Source organism: Verticillium alfalfae, genomic scaffold (genome assembly GCF_000150825.1).
Source record: "Verticillium alfalfae VaMs.102 supercont1.7 genomic scaffold, whole genome shotgun sequence".
In the NCBI taxonomy this organism is placed as follows: Eukaryota; Fungi; Ascomycota; class Sordariomycetes; order Glomerellales; family Plectosphaerellaceae; genus Verticillium; species Verticillium alfalfae.
This window is the reverse complement of record NW_003315032.1, coordinates 1,653,374-1,671,326: the sequence shown is the minus strand read 5'-3', so window position 1 is coordinate 1,671,326 and position 17,953 is coordinate 1,653,374. Positions and strand designations below refer to the sequence as shown.

At 56.3% G+C, this 17,953-nt stretch overlaps 9 protein-coding genes across 9 annotated transcripts in view; 4 read left to right on the top strand and 5 right to left on the bottom strand.

Moving 5' to 3' along the window:
• Nucleotides 1-250: 250 nt before the first annotated feature.
• VDBG_06367 (conserved hypothetical protein) lies at nucleotides 251-952 on the top strand (the record flags this gene model as incomplete). The annotated part of the gene is made up of 1 exon (XM_003003878.1): nucleotides 251-952. One exon carries the CDS (start codon nucleotides 251-253, stop codon nucleotides 950-952), a length of 702 nt encoding a protein of 233 aa, XP_003003924.1.
• Nucleotides 953-1,488: 536 nt separating this feature from the next.
• Nucleotides 1,489-1,973, top strand: VDBG_06366 (conserved hypothetical protein; the record flags this gene model as incomplete). Its single annotated transcript, XM_003003877.1, has 2 exons — nucleotides 1,489-1,878; nucleotides 1,956-1,973. The coding sequence occupies 2 exons, from the start codon at nucleotides 1,489-1,491 to the stop codon at nucleotides 1,971-1,973; spliced, it is 408 nt and encodes a 135-aa protein (XP_003003923.1).
• A 503-nt stretch (nucleotides 1,974-2,476) lies between these two features.
• Nucleotides 2,477-4,044, bottom strand: VDBG_06365 (mitochondrial import inner membrane translocase subunit tim-54; the record flags this gene model as incomplete). Its single annotated transcript, XM_003003876.1, has 2 exons — nucleotides 2,477-3,925; nucleotides 4,003-4,044. The coding sequence occupies 2 exons, from the start codon at nucleotides 4,042-4,044 to the stop codon at nucleotides 2,477-2,479; spliced, it is 1,491 nt and encodes a 496-aa protein (XP_003003922.1).
• A 1,949-nt stretch (nucleotides 4,045-5,993) lies between these two features.
• Nucleotides 5,994-8,144, top strand: VDBG_06364 (serine/threonine-protein kinase cot-1; the record flags this gene model as incomplete). Its single annotated transcript, XM_003003875.1, has 4 exons — nucleotides 5,994-6,679; nucleotides 6,746-7,246; nucleotides 7,305-7,778; nucleotides 7,829-8,144. 4 exons carry the CDS (start codon nucleotides 5,994-5,996, stop codon nucleotides 8,142-8,144), a joined length of 1,977 nt encoding a protein of 658 aa, XP_003003921.1.
• Nucleotides 8,145-8,782: 638 nt separating this feature from the next.
• On the bottom strand, nucleotides 8,783-9,508 carry VDBG_06363 (splicing factor 3A subunit 2; the record flags this gene model as incomplete). The annotated part of the gene is made up of 1 exon (XM_003003874.1): nucleotides 8,783-9,508. The coding sequence occupies one exon, from the start codon at nucleotides 9,506-9,508 to the stop codon at nucleotides 8,783-8,785; it is 726 nt and encodes a 241-aa protein (XP_003003920.1).
• A 902-nt stretch (nucleotides 9,509-10,410) lies between these two features.
• VDBG_06362 (conserved hypothetical protein) lies at nucleotides 10,411-11,317 on the bottom strand (the record flags this gene model as incomplete). Its single annotated transcript, XM_003003873.1, has 2 exons — nucleotides 10,411-11,210; nucleotides 11,263-11,317. 2 exons carry the CDS (start codon nucleotides 11,315-11,317, stop codon nucleotides 10,411-10,413), a joined length of 855 nt encoding a protein of 284 aa, XP_003003919.1.
• A 2,359-nt stretch (nucleotides 11,318-13,676) lies between these two features.
• VDBG_06361 (auxin-induced protein PCNT115) lies at nucleotides 13,677-15,138 on the bottom strand (the record flags this gene model as incomplete). The annotated part of the gene is made up of 6 exons (XM_003003872.1): nucleotides 13,677-14,059; nucleotides 14,132-14,326; nucleotides 14,387-14,500; nucleotides 14,553-14,696; nucleotides 14,763-14,841; nucleotides 14,921-15,138. The coding sequence occupies 6 exons, from the start codon at nucleotides 15,077-15,079 to the stop codon at nucleotides 13,764-13,766; spliced, it is 987 nt and encodes a 328-aa protein (XP_003003918.1).
• Nucleotides 15,139-16,781: 1,643 nt separating this feature from the next.
• Nucleotides 16,782-17,655, top strand: VDBG_06360 (conserved hypothetical protein; the record flags this gene model as incomplete). The annotated part of the gene is made up of 2 exons (XM_003003871.1): nucleotides 16,782-16,848; nucleotides 16,902-17,655. 2 exons carry the CDS (start codon nucleotides 16,782-16,784, stop codon nucleotides 17,600-17,602), a joined length of 768 nt encoding a protein of 255 aa, XP_003003917.1.
• Nucleotides 17,656-17,744: 89 nt separating this feature from the next.
• Nucleotides 17,745-17,953, bottom strand: part of VDBG_06359 (conserved hypothetical protein) — a gene marked incomplete at both ends in the record, with an annotated part of 649 nt that continues 440 nt past the window's right edge. The window contains one exon of the mRNA XM_003003870.1: nucleotides 17,745-17,774. Coding sequence (XP_003003916.1) covers nucleotides 17,745-17,774 — 30 coding nt within the window. The remainder of the gene's footprint in view (nucleotides 17,775-17,953) is intronic.

The window sequence follows — 17,953 nt, the reverse complement described above, 5'->3', positions numbered from 1 at the left end:
CTGGCATTAGACTTTGGACACTTCTGCCTCCATTCCACCCACTTGCAGGCTGGAAGCGTCGAACGACATGCCGGATTGATGATAGAGTAAACATGAAATGATCGCGAGTGACCACCACGGGTTAAGTACATCCTTCACCTGCCTCCCGCCAATACTACGGAAAACTGCGCGTCGTGCGCACCGCCAACAGTCTCCTTTGTGCATTTCCCAATATCCACGTCCGCACCAGAAACAGTCTTCAGTCATGAAAATGAAGAGCATGATGCAGTCACTTGCAGTTTTAACGGCCCTCCTACAGTCGCTCCACGTCGTTGCCCAATCCTCCACATATACCACCAGCATCATCACGACCTGCATTACTGTCACACCGAGTATTGCAACACCCACCAAGTCTTTCCATGTGCCAGACACTGCTGTCACCGTCTTCGTTCCCGACTGCTTCCAATGCGACTGCGCAGTATGCGTTCACACGACCCGCCTCACAACCACCCTGTCTGCCTTCTGTCCTACCGGCATCGTTGACAGGCCTTACGTGGTCGAGCATGTCTATTCCGGCATGTCAGCCATCCCGACAATGACGGACCCGACCTTTATTCTTGCAGGCTTTACCACGGCGGTAGAGACGTGTACCAGTTGCGGCCCAGAGCCCATCACAGCGACGCTGACCTTCCCTAATGGAGGCAGTCCCTATGCGCCCGAAATGACACAAGCCGCCGCGCCCTCAAGAGGTATCAAACACGGACCTGATGATTGGGTAGCCACTGGGCCTTCTAGGGGTACAGAGCATGGATCTCACGATGCGACGGTAGTCGAGCCTCCAAGTGGCGCTGAGCATGGGTCACAGGGCGAAACAACCCCCGACGCTCCAGATGTCGTCTACACGGCTGGTGCCGATACGCTTTGCAGAATCGGAGGTGTTCTTCTGTCTCTTTTACTTCTTGTTGCATTTTAGGTCAGCAAGCTCGATTGGTTCATGTCACATTATACAAATCTTCCATATGCTCCTCTCGAGCGAGATAGGTCTGTGTAGTCTATCCTATCGTACAACTGGTTTTTCCACAAAGAATTGAAAGAATCGCAACACACTTCGTATGGTTGGAAAGAGGTCGCAATGTATGTCGAAGCCAGGCTGTGATGGACCGCCTATGCCCTTGCCGATTCCTGTCAATTTTTCCCTCGCCATATCGATGAAGCCAAGTCGCTAATCGAAATCAATTGGATCTTTCTCGACATAAACTTGTATTCGCTGCCATTGCCTTGGTGTAAGGGATGCGAAATGTCCAGCTCAGGGGGTGAAGGAATTCCGCGTGGGAGCACGGGTGCTGACTAAGCTCAAGACTGGCATCTCATCATTCAACTTTAACAGCTCCAGATCTCACCATCTTGCCTCCAACCATTGAATCAGCCTACGCTCATTGTTCCTACTTGGCCTCTAAGCTCTTTCGTATCTGGAACTTCAGTCGAACTGAGCTCACAGTACCCGTCATCATGTCCTCCCGCTTCGTCTCCGGCGGCAAGATTGACGCTGAGACGGGCGAGGTCGTCACTACAGACGCCAGCGACAAGAACACAGCCCAAGAGACGCGCAGCAAGGGCAACGCCGAATGGGAGGCTGTGCAGCGAGAGCTCGATGCCGAGAGGCGGCGAAGGGAGGAGGCAAGGGCGAAAGCCGTCGAGGGCGGGCGAGAAGAGCTTGTACGACGTGCTACAAGCGAACAAAGGTCGGTTGCAGCCTCTGTCACTCGGCCCCTTCAGACTGTCTGCCGAAGGAATGCTTACAAGGATGCAGCGGCCAAGGAGGCGGCGTTTGAGGAGGCGAACAAGATTCGTAACCAGTTCCGCGCTTTGGATGATGACGAGATTGACTTTTTGGACGAGGTGAGGGAGAAGAAGAGGATGGAGGAGGAGAGGGTCAGAGAGGAGACGACGGAAGGACTGAAAGCTTTCCGTGAGAGACAGAAGGTGCAAGATAAGACCCCTGTCGATGAGGAGTCTAAGCCAGAAGATGATGGGACCGACGAATGGGCTGTGGGGAGGAAGAGGAAGAGAGAACGCGGTTCTGAGGTGAAGGGGCTGGCCAGGAGAAGGGTGAGCGAGGGTGGCAAGGGCGACAACAAGACTGGCGATGGAGGCAATTCCGCCGATTCTGCCACGGCAGCAGCCCAGCCAAGGACTACAACCAGCGTCACAACCACCACTACTAAGCCAACAAGTGCGAGTCCACCGCCACCAAAACTGGGACTGGTGGCATATGATTCAGATGACGATGAGTGAAGGCCAGGAGACAGAACAAAAGGGGAGACTCATTATCTCCATCTGGTCGCCAGATGGTACTCTAGCGTCGATCAAGCTCCCAACACCAAGGCGGAGCCTATACTGTACATCCAAATCGCCTCGAAGTCATGAACCTCGGGCACACCAAGCGTATCATACATTAGGTAGTCACACAACCCCTTCCACAACGACCCCTCTTCGTTCAAGCATCATCGAGGTTACCAACGTTGGGTCCCTTGTTCTCTGCCGCGAACGCCGACATGCCCCACTGAGCGATGGAGCGCAAGCTGCCCTTGATGAAACCCTCAATCTCCTCTTCGGGCACGACAATCGCTCTCGCACGCGCCTCATCCTCGGGCTGAACCTCGAATCTCCTCATGCGCGAGGCGATGCGGGTGTCCAGCACCATCGACTCCGGCCAGACCTTCTCCCGCGGCGGCTCCGCCTCCTTACCCTCCTCTGGCGCCTTCTCCTCCTCCCACACGCTCTTGACCCAGTTCTTCTCCTCGTGCGCCAGGACACGCTGCTGTTCGAGCTTCAACTCGTCGTCATCCGAAGACACGCCGGGCTCGCCCTCACGCCACTCGCGGTGCGCAGCAAAACAGGCAGCGGCCACCTCGCGACCGATATCATCAGCCAGGGCGCGGCGATTCAGGAAGCGCTTGAGTCGTGTAAACGTATTGAAGAAGCCGAGAATGTGAGGGAACTGAATGGGAGCCGCGGGCGCGAGCTGTTCGGGCAGCGTGGGCGGGAGGTGGGCGGCAGCGTAGTCGGCAGTCGAGTTGTAGGACGGTGGCTGGGGCGGGCGCTTCTTCTTCTCTTCCTCCTTCTTCTTCTCCTCGGCGGCCTTTTCCTCGGCAGCCTTTTCTTCGGCGGCCTTGGCGTCGGCGGCCTTCCTCTCGGCCTCTTCCACCGTCTCGGCGATGGCGTCGGCGACGGGCGTGACGACGGGCTCGGCGGAGAGCACAGGCTCGGGCTTCGTTTCGGGCTCGGGCTGCGCCGGGGCGTCGAGGGGCCCTAGCCAACCCTCGTGCAGGCCGCGGATATACTCCTTCCAGGCGTTGCGGCCAATGACGATGTCGCCGGCGTCGCCCTGGTACTCGGGGATCTGGTTCTTCGCGCGCACGGCGTCACGGACGTTCTCCTCCGTAGGCAGCAGCTCCTCGTCCGGCCGCTCGGCCAACCGCCTCTTGCGGCGAATCTTCTCGGCGACGGCGGCACGCACGTCGCCCTGCTGGCGTCCCTGGACAAAGTCCCAGTCGAGGCCGGACGCCGCCAGCACGGGCTTGACGTATTCGATAAAGTGGTCCTGGGCGACGCGCAGGCCCTCGCCGGGCGGGGCCTCGAGGAGAACGGTCAGCTTGCGCGGCAGCTGGGAGGGGTTGTCGATGGGTTCGGTGGCGAGCGGGGCGACGGCACGGGCCCAGCGGGCTGTGGCACGCTTCTTCTCGCGCTTGTCATAGATGACGGCCGCGGAGAAGGCCGTCGTGATGGTCAGGAAGATGGTCCAGTTGCGCGAGGGGAGCTTCTTGGGGAGGTTGGGGATGCCGAGCATGCGGAGGGCGGGGTTTCTCTCGGGGACTTTGTAGCCTGGTGCCTTGGTATGTGTTGTCGAGGTAGAGGCGGCTGGGGCGGTGCCAGGGGTTGCGGCCTGTGTTTGGTGACAGGTGAGCATGATGCATCTCGCGATGGAACGATGATTAGATGGGGTTTGGATCAAGGACGTACCGAAGCCGGCGCAGGCTCGACGGGAGGTTTTGCGTCAGCCATTGCGATAGATCGTCTTGAAAATGGAGGCCCTTTGATATCTCTTCTTGAGAGAACGAAGGTCGTGATGGACAGTCGCTCGTCACACGTCACGTCTGTTTGGATAGATGGTCACCAAGGGGGGAAAACGACAGGAAATTTTGACGCGATAAGAGCTTCACCAAGGCGCGATAACGGCACGGGTCGTTCCAGCCAAAACGGGCGTGGCGGCGAAGCCTCGGCATTTGACGGCGTCCGTGACCGCCTACTGTTCTTAGACTAGCCCATTCTGCCACTCTCAGCTCACAGAGGTCCAATGATGGTCCAATGATATGTGACGATGCTGCCTCAGATCGCTGGTATGTTGATCTTTATCGGCCTGCTGAATTGCTCTCTAGATGGTGTCTCGCGTCTCACCCTGTCCCGATGCCAATGGCCTTTGTAGAGACTGCAAATCTGGGACAGAAGTGTCCCGGAGGAAGAATCTTGCTCCCGAAGTATCTCCTCCCAGACCTGGCCATTACTGTGGGCAGCTGCTGCAGCCAAGAGATCTAGAAAAGCCTCATCCTGTCGAAAAGACGCCCTGAGTATCTGGAAAGCAATTGCCGAGGAATTTCCAGCTTGTCAAGCATTTTACAGAAATGGTTGTGCGCTAGGGAGACTGCCGGCCTCGCTGGATAACCGGCCGGATCACCGACACTGGAAGGGAGCACGAGCTTGAGCTTGTGCTGAAGTGCTGGATGACTGGTGCTTCTCCTCCTGATACCCGGCATCCAAGACAGCATCACCTCCCCGTGGATGCATCACGTACCCATGGATGCATCATGTACCCGATGGTATCAAGGCAGGGAGAGCAGTGCATTCCATCTTTCTTCGGCGCGCGCTGCCCCAACCCCGTAAGAATGGGGAACCATCCGGAGCATTGCGGGCCTCGCAGCTAGAGACAAGCCTTGTCCCAACAGTCGGTGAAAGACGCATGCCTCGATGTTCCATTGACAGGTGCCATGTGCACATGCTGTATGTACCATGGCGGACCGGGACAACTTGCCTCCTTTTTACCCCTCCAATCCACGACACCAATCAGACTGTTCCAACCACACAGCTTCCATTGGACAGCGCCATCGTAAACATCCCCTCCCCCCCTTGCAACCTCGAGGAACCCCGCACGGCCATTCGCATCCAGAGTTCCACCACCAAGATCCATCTCAGGGGTCGAAAGTGCAACGCTACACCATCTGCACCGCACCGCAGCACACTACACACCTTGGACCTCTGTACCCATCATGTTTCGCTTCACAGGGGCTTAGCAGAAAAATCACCTCGCCTTTCTTCCGCTTCCGCTTCCGCTTCCGTTCCTGCGCTCCGTCGCTCCTCTCCGTTCTATCTGGGAGTCCATCCGCCTGCGTATCGCTTCGCATCTGCGCTTCGTGCAGCTGCCAGCTGCCCAGCACTTCACACGAGTTGCAGCAACATCCAAGACATACAGATATAGACGAACAACGACAAGCATCCGAGATAGCGTCTTTCGTCTTGCGTCTGACTAAAACGTAACCCTTGTTTGCGCCTCACTTGTGGCTGAGCGAGCAGCACCATCTACAACAACAGTCAACGTCCAAGCACTCTCACCGATCCGACTGTTGCACTGGCCGTCTGCGGGTCCGTCTTCGATTCGCCCCTCAACCGCGCTCTTCGGCTACCGTAGCTCGTTGGGTAGGAACACCCGCAAGGCCCTTGGTTCCGACTTCATTTGCTGACAGACTTCAATTGTTTAGCCCTCCACCTTTGATCCACCACAGCCATCCGACCTCTGGAGAATACCGTCGACGAACCTCATCAAAGGTCCTTGTCCTTACGGCCTAGGTGTTCGACTGTCTTGCATCCCACCTCTCTCCCCCCCCACCCTTTGCCGAGAGGCATTCCTACCCGACCGATTCTAGCTCTGCCCGCTCATCGCCCCTGAGCCCGCCGACATCATGGACAACAGCAACAGCAACAGCAGCAACCGCCTGTACCTCAACTTCGGAAACGGGAACGATCGCCTTGCACCCTCCGGCGATCGCTCCAACTATCCCACCACGCCCTCGACGTTTCCGCAGCCCGTCTTCCCGCAGTCCTCGGGCCAGCAGCAGCAACCCAACAACCTCCACCCCCCGCAGCAGCAGCAGCAGCAGCAGCAGCAACAGCAGCAACAGCACTACGGCACTGGTTATGCCCCTCCAGGCTACTTTGTGCCTAACCAGTACCCTCCGCAGTACCCCGCCCAGCCTCAGGCCACCGACTTTGCTCCTCAAAATGTCTACCAACAGCGTTCCAACACCCCGGGCACCAACGACCCCAACACTGGCCTCGCTCACCAGTTTTCCCACCAGAACCTAGGAGGTGCCGCGAGGGCTGCTCCCGGCTATGGCGCCCGGGGCGCTTCTCCGGCCCAGAGGCCCCGTACTGCTGGCGCCTCCGGCCAGCCTTCAGGCTACGGGAGCTACCCCGCCGCTCCCATGCCGACGCAGAGCCCAGCGCCGGTCGACGAATTCGCCCGTGCTCCTGAGCGCAACCCCGACAAGTACGGCTCGAACGCCAACAACAACCAGGTCAAGTGCTCCAAGCTTGCTGCCGATTTCTTCAAAGACAGTGTACGACGCGCACGTGAGAGGAACCAGAGGTAGGTTAAGACTCGTATGAGAGGTCCTCAATATGTTGGCCAACACCGCTGACAGGTTCCTCATAGGCAAAGCGAGATGGAGCAGAAGCTTGCGGAGCCCAACCAACCCGCATCGAGGCGTGAGCAAATTTGGTCGACTGGCGGCCGTAAGGAGGGCCAGTACCTCCGCTTCCTGCGCACAAAAGATCGTCCCGAGAACTACGCCACCGTGAAGATTATCGGCAAGGGTGCTTTCGGCGAGGTCAAGCTGGTTCAGAAGAAGCAAGATGGCAAGGTCTATGCCATGAAGTCTCTCATCAAGACGGAGATGTTCAAAAAAGACCAGCTGGCTCATGTGCGCTCCGAGCGTGACATTCTTGCCGAGTCGGACAGCCCCTGGGTCGTCAAGCTCTTCACCACCTTCCAAGATTCCTACTTCCTCTACATGTTGATGGAATTCTTGCCCGGCGGCGATCTGATGACCATGCTTATCAAGTATGAGATCTTTTCGGAGGACATTACACGTTTCTACATTGCCGAGATTGTGCTTGCGATCGAGGCCGTCCATAAGCTGGGCTTCATTCATCGGTCAGTAGGATGACTTTGTTGTTGTGGGACCCTCTGCTAACTTTGTTACTTTTCCCAGCGATATCAAACCCGACAACATTCTGCTCGACCGAGGTGGCCACGTCAAGCTGACCGATTTCGGTCTCTCCACCGGCTTCCAACGCCTGCACGACAACAACTACTACGCTCAGCTAATGCAGGGCCGCTCCAACCGGCCCCGCGACCGCAACTCGGTGGCTCTCGATCAGATCAATCTGACGGTCAGCAACCGTTCGCAGATCAATGACTGGCGAAGGTCGCGACGTCTCATGGCCTACTCCACCGTTGGTACGCCCGACTATATCGCGCCGGAAATCTTCACCGGGCACGGTTACACCTACGACTGCGATTGGTGGTCGCTTGGCACCATCATGTTCGAGTGCCTGGTCGGTTGGCCGCCTTTCTGCGCCGAGGACAGCCACGATACCTATCGGAAGATCGTGAACTGGCGTCAGACGCTGTACTTCCCCGACGACATCACCTTGGGAACCGAGGCTGAGAACCTGATAAGGAGGTAAGTTATCTTTCGGCCTGGCTTGGATTGCCCTTGCTGACCAACGTTAGCCTTATCTGCAACACGGAGAACCGCTTGGGCCGAGGTGGCGCCCACGAGATCAAGGCCCACAGCTTCTTCCGCGGTGTCGAGTTTGACAGCCTGCGTCGCATCAGGGCACCGTTCGAGCCCAGGCTCACCTCAGCCATCGACACAACGTACTTCCCGACGGACGAGATCGACCAGACTGACAACGCCACCGTGCTCAAGGCGCAGGCTGTGCAGCAGCGCGCCGCTGGCCAGCCTGGCCCTGTGGAGGAGACCCCTGAAATGAGCCTGCCCTTCATCGGTTACACCTTCAAGCGATTCGACAACAACTTCCGCTAAACTCGCTGAACCTGCGGCTGCCCAGCCGTGTGTTTGTGGTCCTGTTCTTTCCTTGATTGCATTGCGTAGAGAGATGACGAAAGGAAGCTTGTCAGTGTTGCATCTGTGTCTGTTCTGTCAGTGTTCAAACGGGCGCTGGAGGAATGAAGGAGTGGAAGAAGTATTAGATGAGCCTGTATGTGACAGGATGAGATGCATGAGGCGGGTGCTGCAACACCCCGACGGAGAGCAGAGCCAAAGATGCTGTTGAGGTTCTAGATGGTAAACATCACCGTAGAACGAATTCAAGCGAGAGAAGGAGGGCTGGCCAAGTGCCACTTCAAGACGGCAGAGTAGACTACAATGCGAAAGGTGTGCAACAGCCAGCCAGCCAGCCAAGGCATCAAGCGTCACGCTCACGCTATCAACATGAAGATTGTCATTGCCTGTTGGTTGCCAGTCGCTCTTGATGAAGTAAAGCTCACAATCTAGTTCCTTTCAGTACACCAAACTCCGCTGTGCCCTTGGCTTGACCCGACGAGGATCGCCTGAGCTGTCCGTACCATAGCATCTCTAGGGGTGCCCATTTTATCACGTACAACAATACAAGCCCTTCTTCCTCTCTCTTTTCCTTTCCCCCCTCTCTCTCCTCCCCTGCTTCACCTCCTCGTACTCAGACCCGGCGCGGCCACGTAGCGCTCCTCGCGCTCGGACATGAACATGACCTGGACCCAGTACTCCTTGGAGTCCGGATCCCAGTAGGAGAATTGCTTGTCGTCGCGCTTGTCGAGCTCGCGCGCGGGTATCTTGAAGCCGCACGTCTCGTACGGCTCGGCGGCGACGAGGAGGTACTGAAAGTTGCGGTCCGGGTCCTCGACGCGCTGGGTGAAGGCGTTCATAACCTGCCAGCGGGGCTCGATGTCGGGCGCAATGTCCGGGTACTGCAGCTGGAAGAGCAGGCCCTGCTGGCGGGTCATGGGGTCGCGGATCTTGGTGATCTTGTAGCCGGGGCGGCCAATCTTGACGAGGTTCCGCCGCGGACCGACGGAGAAGCCGGCGCCCGAGACGCCCGCCGGCAGGCCCGTCGCCGGGTCGATGGCGCCCTTGCCCTCCTTCTGCTCGCGCGCCGCGCGCCGCGCGAGGTTCGTCTGGTGCTTCTTGCCCTGCGTGTGCGCGAGGTACGAGCCGTCGTTCTGGTGCACCGTCAGGCAGAGGCGGCACTCGAAGGACCCGACGTGGTTCTTGAAGAAGTAAGGGTCCTTGTCGAGGTTAATCGTCTCGAGCGCGAGCTTCTTGAGGCGCTCGCGGCGGTCGGCGTTCGAGGCCGACTGCGAGGCGACGCCGCCGCCGCCGAACTTGGAGCCGGCGCGGTTCTGGTAGTCCATCGTGCGAGGTCTGCTTCTGATGTCGGGTGATGGGGAGTGGGTGTTCGGTTCGTGTGGGCTGTCGAGAACGAGTTCGCGCGGATGCTTATGGTTAAAATGTGGGAGGTCAAAGGTTGTCAAGCGTAAGGCTGGGGCGTCGCGAATCAGTCTTGGATTCGTTGACGGGGCTGTTCACCGAGGAGAAGTTCTCGGTGAGGGGCGCTAGACAGCTGACCGAGGTGAGGCGACCAGTTGGCACCACACTACATCCCCATCCCAAACTGCGAAAGTCGACACTTGTATTGGGATTGCCCAGAAAAGACGCTGTTGATGTGCGTAATTCCTATATAATTTGGAGAAAGGAAATATATAAACTGGCCGCCTTTAAGACGGTGGTGTGTTCTTGTAATCACAACGTGTACTTAAAGAGGCCCAACCACAAACATCTTGTCTGTCTGCCTCCTGCACATGTCGTTCGGTTTTGGCTCTCTCATTATCAGCAACCGCGCACTCACGTGTCAACAGTCCAAGACTGCACGTAAAATGAGGAACATAGGGAAATGTCGGCGCTGATAAAGGGAGTAAACCATGGAACGCGAAGGATCGATCCTACTCGGTGCCAAGCAGGGATGACTGATTTAAAGCTGCGTTTACTTTCCTCACTGCACCGATGACTGCACAGACATGTGTTGTCAGACAGAATAATCACTAAAGGCGTTGTGCGCACATAATATCGGATCTCGTATCCGTCTGTCTACTCTACTTGTTTACACATTAAATACGATCAAGGGCTGACGGCCGCCTTAATACCTCCCACGCGGCACTCTGGCGCGTTGCCTCGTGATGTCTCACCCACCTTATCCTGAACGCCGTAGAAATTTCAATGATTGCTCCCCGCCGTGTTATAGTAACGCTCCGCTCTTTCAGAGCATGGCCTTAGCGTGCTCCCTTGCACCCGTCGTCGCCGAGCGCAGGGCGGCACCAACCCTTGTCTCGAGGGTGCTGCGCTTCGTGTCGTTCCCCGGCAGGACTTGGGGCTCCTCGACCCAGCCCCGGGACGCGGCGTCCTTGATGCCCTCAAACCAGATGGCAGCCATCTTCTCAAAGCCGGCGTCGCCGGGGTGGATGTCGTCGACGAGGTCATCGAGGGTAGGGCCCTCGGGCGCGTGGAAGTCGACGAGGACGACCTTTTTCGAGATGGCCTGCTGGGCTTCGACGAGGGCGCGGAACTGCTCGTTGACGCCGCGGACGCACTCGTCGACGGACGCGACCTTGTTGACGAGCAGCGTGCTCAGCACGATGCTGACGCGCGGCGAGGCGGCCCATACGGCGCGCAACATCTCGAGCATCCTGTCGCCGGCCGTCTCGGGCTCGCTGTTCTGGATGCAGTCGTTCGTGCCAGCGTTGATGAGGACGAGGTTCGGCAGCGTGTCGGGCAGAGACTCCTTGGCCTTCTCCGTGACCTGGGCGATGCGGTAGCCGGGCCAGCCCTCAACGTCATTGTCCGCCATGTCGCCGCCCTGACGAGAGCCGACGTAGTCAACGGGGTTACCGTCGACGTTGAGGAGGTCCTTTAGGTACTGGCGGTAACCGTTGCCAGTGGAGGAGCCCTCGCCGTAGGTGATGGAGGCGCCGAGGGGCATGATGCGGAGGGAGACGTTGCCAGCGACCAGGGCGCTGAAGCGAGGCTCATGGATGGGGGCTGGGGTAGGAGCCGCATCAGCTGAAGGATATGTTAGTAATGATTAGTACAGAGGCAAGTGAATGAAGCATACATGCGGTAGCCCACAGAAGGCAGACGCATTGCAAAAGACGAAGCGTAGATGGCATCTTGAAAGGTGTTGTTTCGCGAGGAGAGGCTTCGCGTTTGACTGATGAAAGGATGGTTGGGTGGTCTTGATGATGCCTCAATGGCGCCTTGCCGAACTTCGTACGGGAATCAGAGAATCTGGGGAGGAGCAGCAGCAGACAGGCCTTGTCGTCGATTGTTGAACCTGTCAAACCCCAAGACATGGCGGCGGGGGGGACCCAGGGTTATACGCAATGCGCAGTCCGAGAGAGCAGCATGACGGTCCACAAGCCATTGACCGACCCCCTGGACCGGTTCCGCGACAAGACCTCCATTGATCCTCCCCAATGAAAGGGTGTCCCATCAGCAATTAGCGTTGGACGAGGTGTCGAGCGACGTCAGTCAGGGAATCGGATCCTGTGCTTGGGTCGCCCGATCCACCGTGCTCTGGCCCGACGAGGCATTGTAGTGGCAGATCCCCAATCACGATGTCTCTCGGGACGCGAGGGGCACGCAGGGAAGGGCCCGCCGGCCCACGATTCGACGGCAGAGGGGGAGAGGTGAGATAGAGTAGCGTGACATGTAGCTGAGGTATCGTCGTCGTCATGGCTGCGCTGTCCTTGGCTGTCAAATCAGAGGCCGGACCAATGTTGTCGTTGTACATGTATGGTACCTGGGAAGACGGTCGAAGCCTTCGATGCTGCATCGACACGACGGCCAGCGCATCACCAGCCTCCTCCCATTCTCTGTCTAGGGGCAAGGCTCTGTTTATTTGCTTCGGCGGTCGGACGACGGGCACATGGCCAGGAGCATGGGAAGGATGTAAATCCGAGACCAGAAGAAGCCTCTCCCAAACAAAGGAGTCTATCAATCCCTGCGGTGCTGGGCAGTGTCAGTGGAGGTGCCGGGGGGGATGTCGGTGTGGTCGTATGGCCGAGGGGTTCTGTTTGTGTTGTCGGTTTCGAGGACATTCCAGCGAGCAGGCCCCTGAAATTCCAGCCTCCCGTGCCCCTCTTCCCCAAGGCCAAGGGGACCGCACTGGAGGCGCGCTATCCGGAACAACCCCGACGGATCTAGGGGCCTTGCAGCGTCTCACAGAGCGCAGCTGGTGCTACTGTCAGCTAGCTGCCCTTGTCCCTCGATCAGCACGAAGCCTGCCCCCCCAGCCATCGTTACAACCTGGCGGCTGACTGCCTTTTCCACCCTGCAACTTCCAGTATCGTATCTATCAATTCGTCCAACCTCTCTCACTCCGACTTGCTTTCTCTTGTGAAGCTGCCATACTTTGGTTCGTTTTTCGAGCCACCAGCACACATACAGCCGCCTGCAGTCGACACGTGTAGTCACCGTCACAGCCTCACGCCATCACTTTATGCTGTCGATCCCGGCTGGAGACTGGTCCCCCCCCCCACCTCTGCCAACCTGATTGAAATCTCCGGCCGGGCTGTCTGCAGATCCCGCCCTGCGCATGCTGTGAAAAGGGGGTGCAGCCAGGGGCTGCCCCGCCAGCCGACGCACATCGTCATCAACAGGCACCCCGCAGGTTTACATGCTTCTTGAGGTATCCCCCGTCTCCTAATGAGGTTGAGGTAGGGAAGCCTCGCCACTTGAAGCACATCATACGCGTGGTTGGATCTGTAAAGACGTGGCACATCTTTCGTCTAACAAGTTCGGCACTGCCGGACAACACAGAGGGCCTTCGTAGCAGAAGGAACAAGTGAACTGAATGAGCGTGTTGATGGACTTGCCATTGTCGAAAAGGTAGGTGCAGGCACCAGCAGCCGCCATCATGACACTGCAAGGACCTAGGAAAGGCTTCGACGGATGTAGTGGCATGGGAGGCCGGAGGAGAAGAGTTGGCCATGGCATAGGATTGGCTTGGTAAAGGCTCCCGCAGGGCTCGCAGATCTGAAGCATCAATGCAGATGGTTCGGATTGACGTATGCCCATACGACCTTCAACATGCGGACTCAAAAACAGGGAAAAGCCTTTAACTCACACGTGATGGGGTTCCAGCAGAACCAAAGGGCCGAAATCGAGGGTCTCAAACGGATGTGAACCTAGCGCATCAGGGCGGACCTCTTTCCCTGAAAATTCCCTCTGGAGAGATTTCCCTTGTATTCCCTTCCACATTCACTGTCGTGGGACTGATATCATACTGCCTCGGACTGTTCAGGAGGGAAAAATTAATTGACAGAATCTTTAGAAAAGCGCAAGCGTTAGACGTCGATTCTGAGTTTTTTAGTTTGGTTTTTGGGCCATGCATGACATAATTGTACGCGGCGAGACTTGCTGCAATACATTCAACAACATGAGTGTTCCGATTTCCTACACAATCACAGTAAAAATTGCTGCTGTGAGAGAGGTACAACTGTAGGAGTGCCTAGCTCGGAAGCATTGCTGGGGGAGTGCGAGCGGTTTAGTTCCTCTAACGTTCTTCCGCACGCAAAATTCAACCTGGCTTGGCAATTGCGGATGTTTACATCTCTAATTTCCAACCGTCGCCTCGTGATCAGCGTCGAACCTGTTACCATGAAGCTTGGCATTGTCGATAATGCTACGCAGAGCCACTTTGTCGTCCTCCGTGAGTTCGATGTCTCTGGATGCCCAGTTTTCCTCCAGACGCTTGACCTTGGTCGTTCCCGGAATGGAGATCAAGCCCTGAGCTGCCACCCAGGCAAGAGCAATCTGAGCTAAAGTGCACCCTTTTCCGAACCGCAAGCTCCTTAATCTCTTCCACGATGGCCTTGTTCTTGAAAAAGTTTCGCCCTGGAATTTAGGAGCTATATGTTCACCAGACATTAGAGACTCGATTCGTTTCGTCTGCTTGTGCTCCAATATCAAGGACAACTTACAGACGCGGCGGAAGTCATCCGGCGCAAAGTCTTCGGGGGATTTATACTGGAAGTCGTCGACAAGGAAACCGTGGCCTAGGGGACTAAATGCTACAAAGGCAACGTGGAGCTCTTTGCAGGCATCGATCAAGCCGTTCGTCTCGTGGACTGTTTCAAAAGGGGAGTATTCCGCTTGGACGGCGTCTATCTTGGCAACTGCGAATTACGGAGCCTCTGTTAGTGGCGATGATTGAATTTGAATGGCCGTAACCTTACTCAAGTTCGCTTTACGGAGTGTCTTTGCCGAGCATTCCGAAAGTCCAATGTACTTGGTCTTGCCAGCCTTTCTGAGTTCATCAAGAGCAGTAATCGACTCTTCGAGGGGGGTAGCTGCTGGAGTCAGCCTAATACAGGTCATGGCATATTGGCCAAGCCCACGTACCAGGATCTATGCGGTGCAGGTAATATAGGTCCGGAGCGAACCCAAGCCTCTCGATCGTGCCTTCAATATACTCTCTTATGTGAGACGCCGAGTTGGTAACGCGTCCAGAGCCGCCGAAGACGTCAAACCCGCATTTGGAGGCAACTAGCCATCAGGCCATCCGTCAGTGATGTTGTGCTTGGGATGTGACATCAGCCGCTGGCCCCTCACCGAAGACTTTATCGCGAACGTTATGCTTCCTGATGAAGTTGCCAAGTAGCTTTTCGTTAATGCCGGCTCTGTAGACAACCTTGAGGTAACCCTGTTAATATTTTGCACTGGCTTGTAGCGAATATGTCGAGCTGGGGCGTTGAGCATTGGCGACCTACAGCTGTGTCCCAGAATGTGCATCCCAGTTCTATGGCCTTCAGCAGGACTGGCTCGGCTTCCTCAGGGCTCAGGTTCGCGCCCATGGCAAAGTTGAGACCCATGGCACCGAACCCAGGAACCGGCACCTCGATGTCCGCGAAGGGAAGCGTTCTGACCATTTTGTTGGTTGTAATGAATCGTGTCGTAGCAAAGACGAGATAACAGATGTATGGGCCTCATAATTCTGAGCTGCGGCGCAGGTCAGGATCGTACCCTCTATTATACTTCTCACAGCGATAGCAAAGGTTTGTTCCGGGAGGCTTGGCAACCACGGACTCATGCTAGGACTTAAGCTATGTCCGCCCAGGTCCATCCTATGGTGTTAACTAATGTCTATGACTGGTGTAGTGCCACGACTGTCTAGCCGGCATTACTACGGAGCAATGACGAGGGGGACTTTGCGTGCTTTCTCTATTCGGCATGACTGTATGATCATTGGCTATTGCTCTATCGGACGTTATGGCGACAATTTCAACATGTCAACGGATATCTTTCTGATCCAGGGTTGATTTATCTAGCGCGATCGACTCATGTCTACCAGGTCGAAACGCACGCATCTTGTCATGTCTGGGGCTGATACGCTGTACTTGAACACCACAGTGGCGGGACCGAGGACGCTTGCTTGTCCGATCGGTTGGAGTAATATATACGGCGAGAGTTTTCCAGGGCTGACGGCGGGCTCTATTGGTAAGCCACAAGCGTGTGGGGATAGACAATGTGACGATACGTACAAGAACGCTCACTGGGAGTGAAGACACCGCGGCCGCGATACATTTCTGATATTATCCTGCGGTTGTGCAGCTGCTAACATTGAATGGCTTGTATTGTAGTTGATCTGCTGATAGGCGTTCAGATGAGGGAAACAATCGGAGGGAGCTAACGAGACACTATTGCTCTCAAACGAGGCAAAAATCCCAGAGGATTGTTTTCCATTTCTAGCCTAGCGCACCCCAGTAAGTTCTAGGTTGTAAAGGACCGCGGTTCCTGTATTGTTTTCCATTTTTCGTCTAGCGTAGTACTATTCCGAGGACAGGAGACAGCACGGTCGCGTAACCTCCTGATACAATCAAGAATAGGTGATTATGGCACAATCACGGGACAGTGATGACGTTAGAGCCTACCAGGCTATTAACTTTATTCCTTTACAGCGTGACCGTGTGGTATCGATTACAGCGTAATATCTTCTGGCCGACTTGCTCCGGTGCGGGACAGGTCACACCCCCAGGCGCTTGTTCTGTCGCAACCCTCGGTTACCTCGTCCGATGTCAACAGACAAACAAGCCCATAGCAAGGCCGAGAACACGCAGCAAGAGAATCCGTACAACATATTCATCACCGTCGGTCTGCCGAGTTCTTATTGACCATTCAAGAACAAACGGGAACATTGGAAGAGATTGCAGGTCACACAGGGTACACACGATCAGCACCACTTCCCCTCTTTTCGTTGTTATATGTACAATCGATGCATCCACGTGATGTTGCTGAGGGGGGTGTCGCGTGAGCCAACCTTTTGCTATCGAGGTTTGGCAACTGTAAGAGCGGACCAGTGAAAACATGGAGAAGCAGTAGCCGTGACTGGAGCTTCGTGGGAGCTGAACGCTCTCGTGGACATGTCCTACTCAATTCACGAAGGCGAACCCTTGACCTGTCCCGCTGATGTGGTCTTGATACCCTCCAAAGTCGAGCCTAAGAACTGCCATGAAGACGCACTTTGGATGCGAAAATAAGTGTAGCCTATAAGGGGATACGTAGCTTGTGCATCTCCGACAACCCAGGTGTCCTTTGTACCTACATCACCAATAGTCTTGTTCTAAAGCTATCATGGCAAGCCCGCAATTCAGACTTCCCTCGCCATCGAGCGAGCGCTCTCCATTGTTGCCCTTCAAAGGTGCATTCCCTTTCAGATTGATGCAACGAGCAAATCATGCTGACCACATCCAGATCCTCCAGGCTCTCGCGACCCATCCGCCAGCCGCCTCAGCAAGTCCGAGATCGTCGCGGGACCGTCGTTCTCTGTGGTGGGCTCAACGCAAGGCCCGAACGCCGAGCACCTACGCTTCTTCCGCCGTGCCCTGGGCATCCACTCCGGAGCCGCTACCTCTTCCGGTACTGGTGACCTCGAACGCAGTCATACGGCCCCGTCCACCGGCACCTACGCCTCTATCCTCCGCGAGCACGCGATAAAGAAGTGGCAGCGTCGCATTCTCACTGCTACCATCTACGCTTGCCACATCGCACAGATCATCATCGGTGCAGTCCTCACGGCCCTTGGACCCTCATCTGCGATTCACGCCGTCAGCATCACCATCCTCGGAGCGACAAACACCACCGTCGCGGGCATAATGGCTCTCGTCAAGGGACAGGGGCTTATGCAAAAGCTGAAAAATGAGGAGCTCGAGCTTATGCAGGTCAAGGGATGGGTCGAGGAGACCGAGGCTTTGATGGAAGCTGGCATCGTCGGCGGTGATCGCGAGGAGGTGAGCAGGCTCGTGGCGGAGGGATACAGGCGGTACAGGGCCGTCATGACGGAAGGGAAGCCTTCGGACGGGCTGGGATTGCGAACTAGCGATGATCATCGCGTCGCCGATTCCTGGCGGCGAAGCTGGGACAGCGCAATTGGCAGGATGCGTCGCCAGACATAAGCTTCTGTCAACCATGAGTATGCACCGAGAAATGGGACGTCGAAAAGACGGTTGCTCACAGAAGTCGATCTGTGTTTTACCATTTTATGATAGGATATTCTCAATTTGCACCATGTGATTATATCAAACTCTCCCGGCCGAATCATGCTATCCCACCACATCCGAGTCTTTCCTGATACCGGCTCCCCCAAGATGGCAACAAAGGGCATATCATTCCGGTCACCCCCTTTTCACCCTCATTAAAAGCACCCATTCTTGTACCCCCCCAGGACCGTTGCAGAGGGGCCTTTGCCCGAAGCCCACCCTTCAGGGCACTTCCGCCGCCCTTTCTCGGGCCGCCCCCTCGCCGAA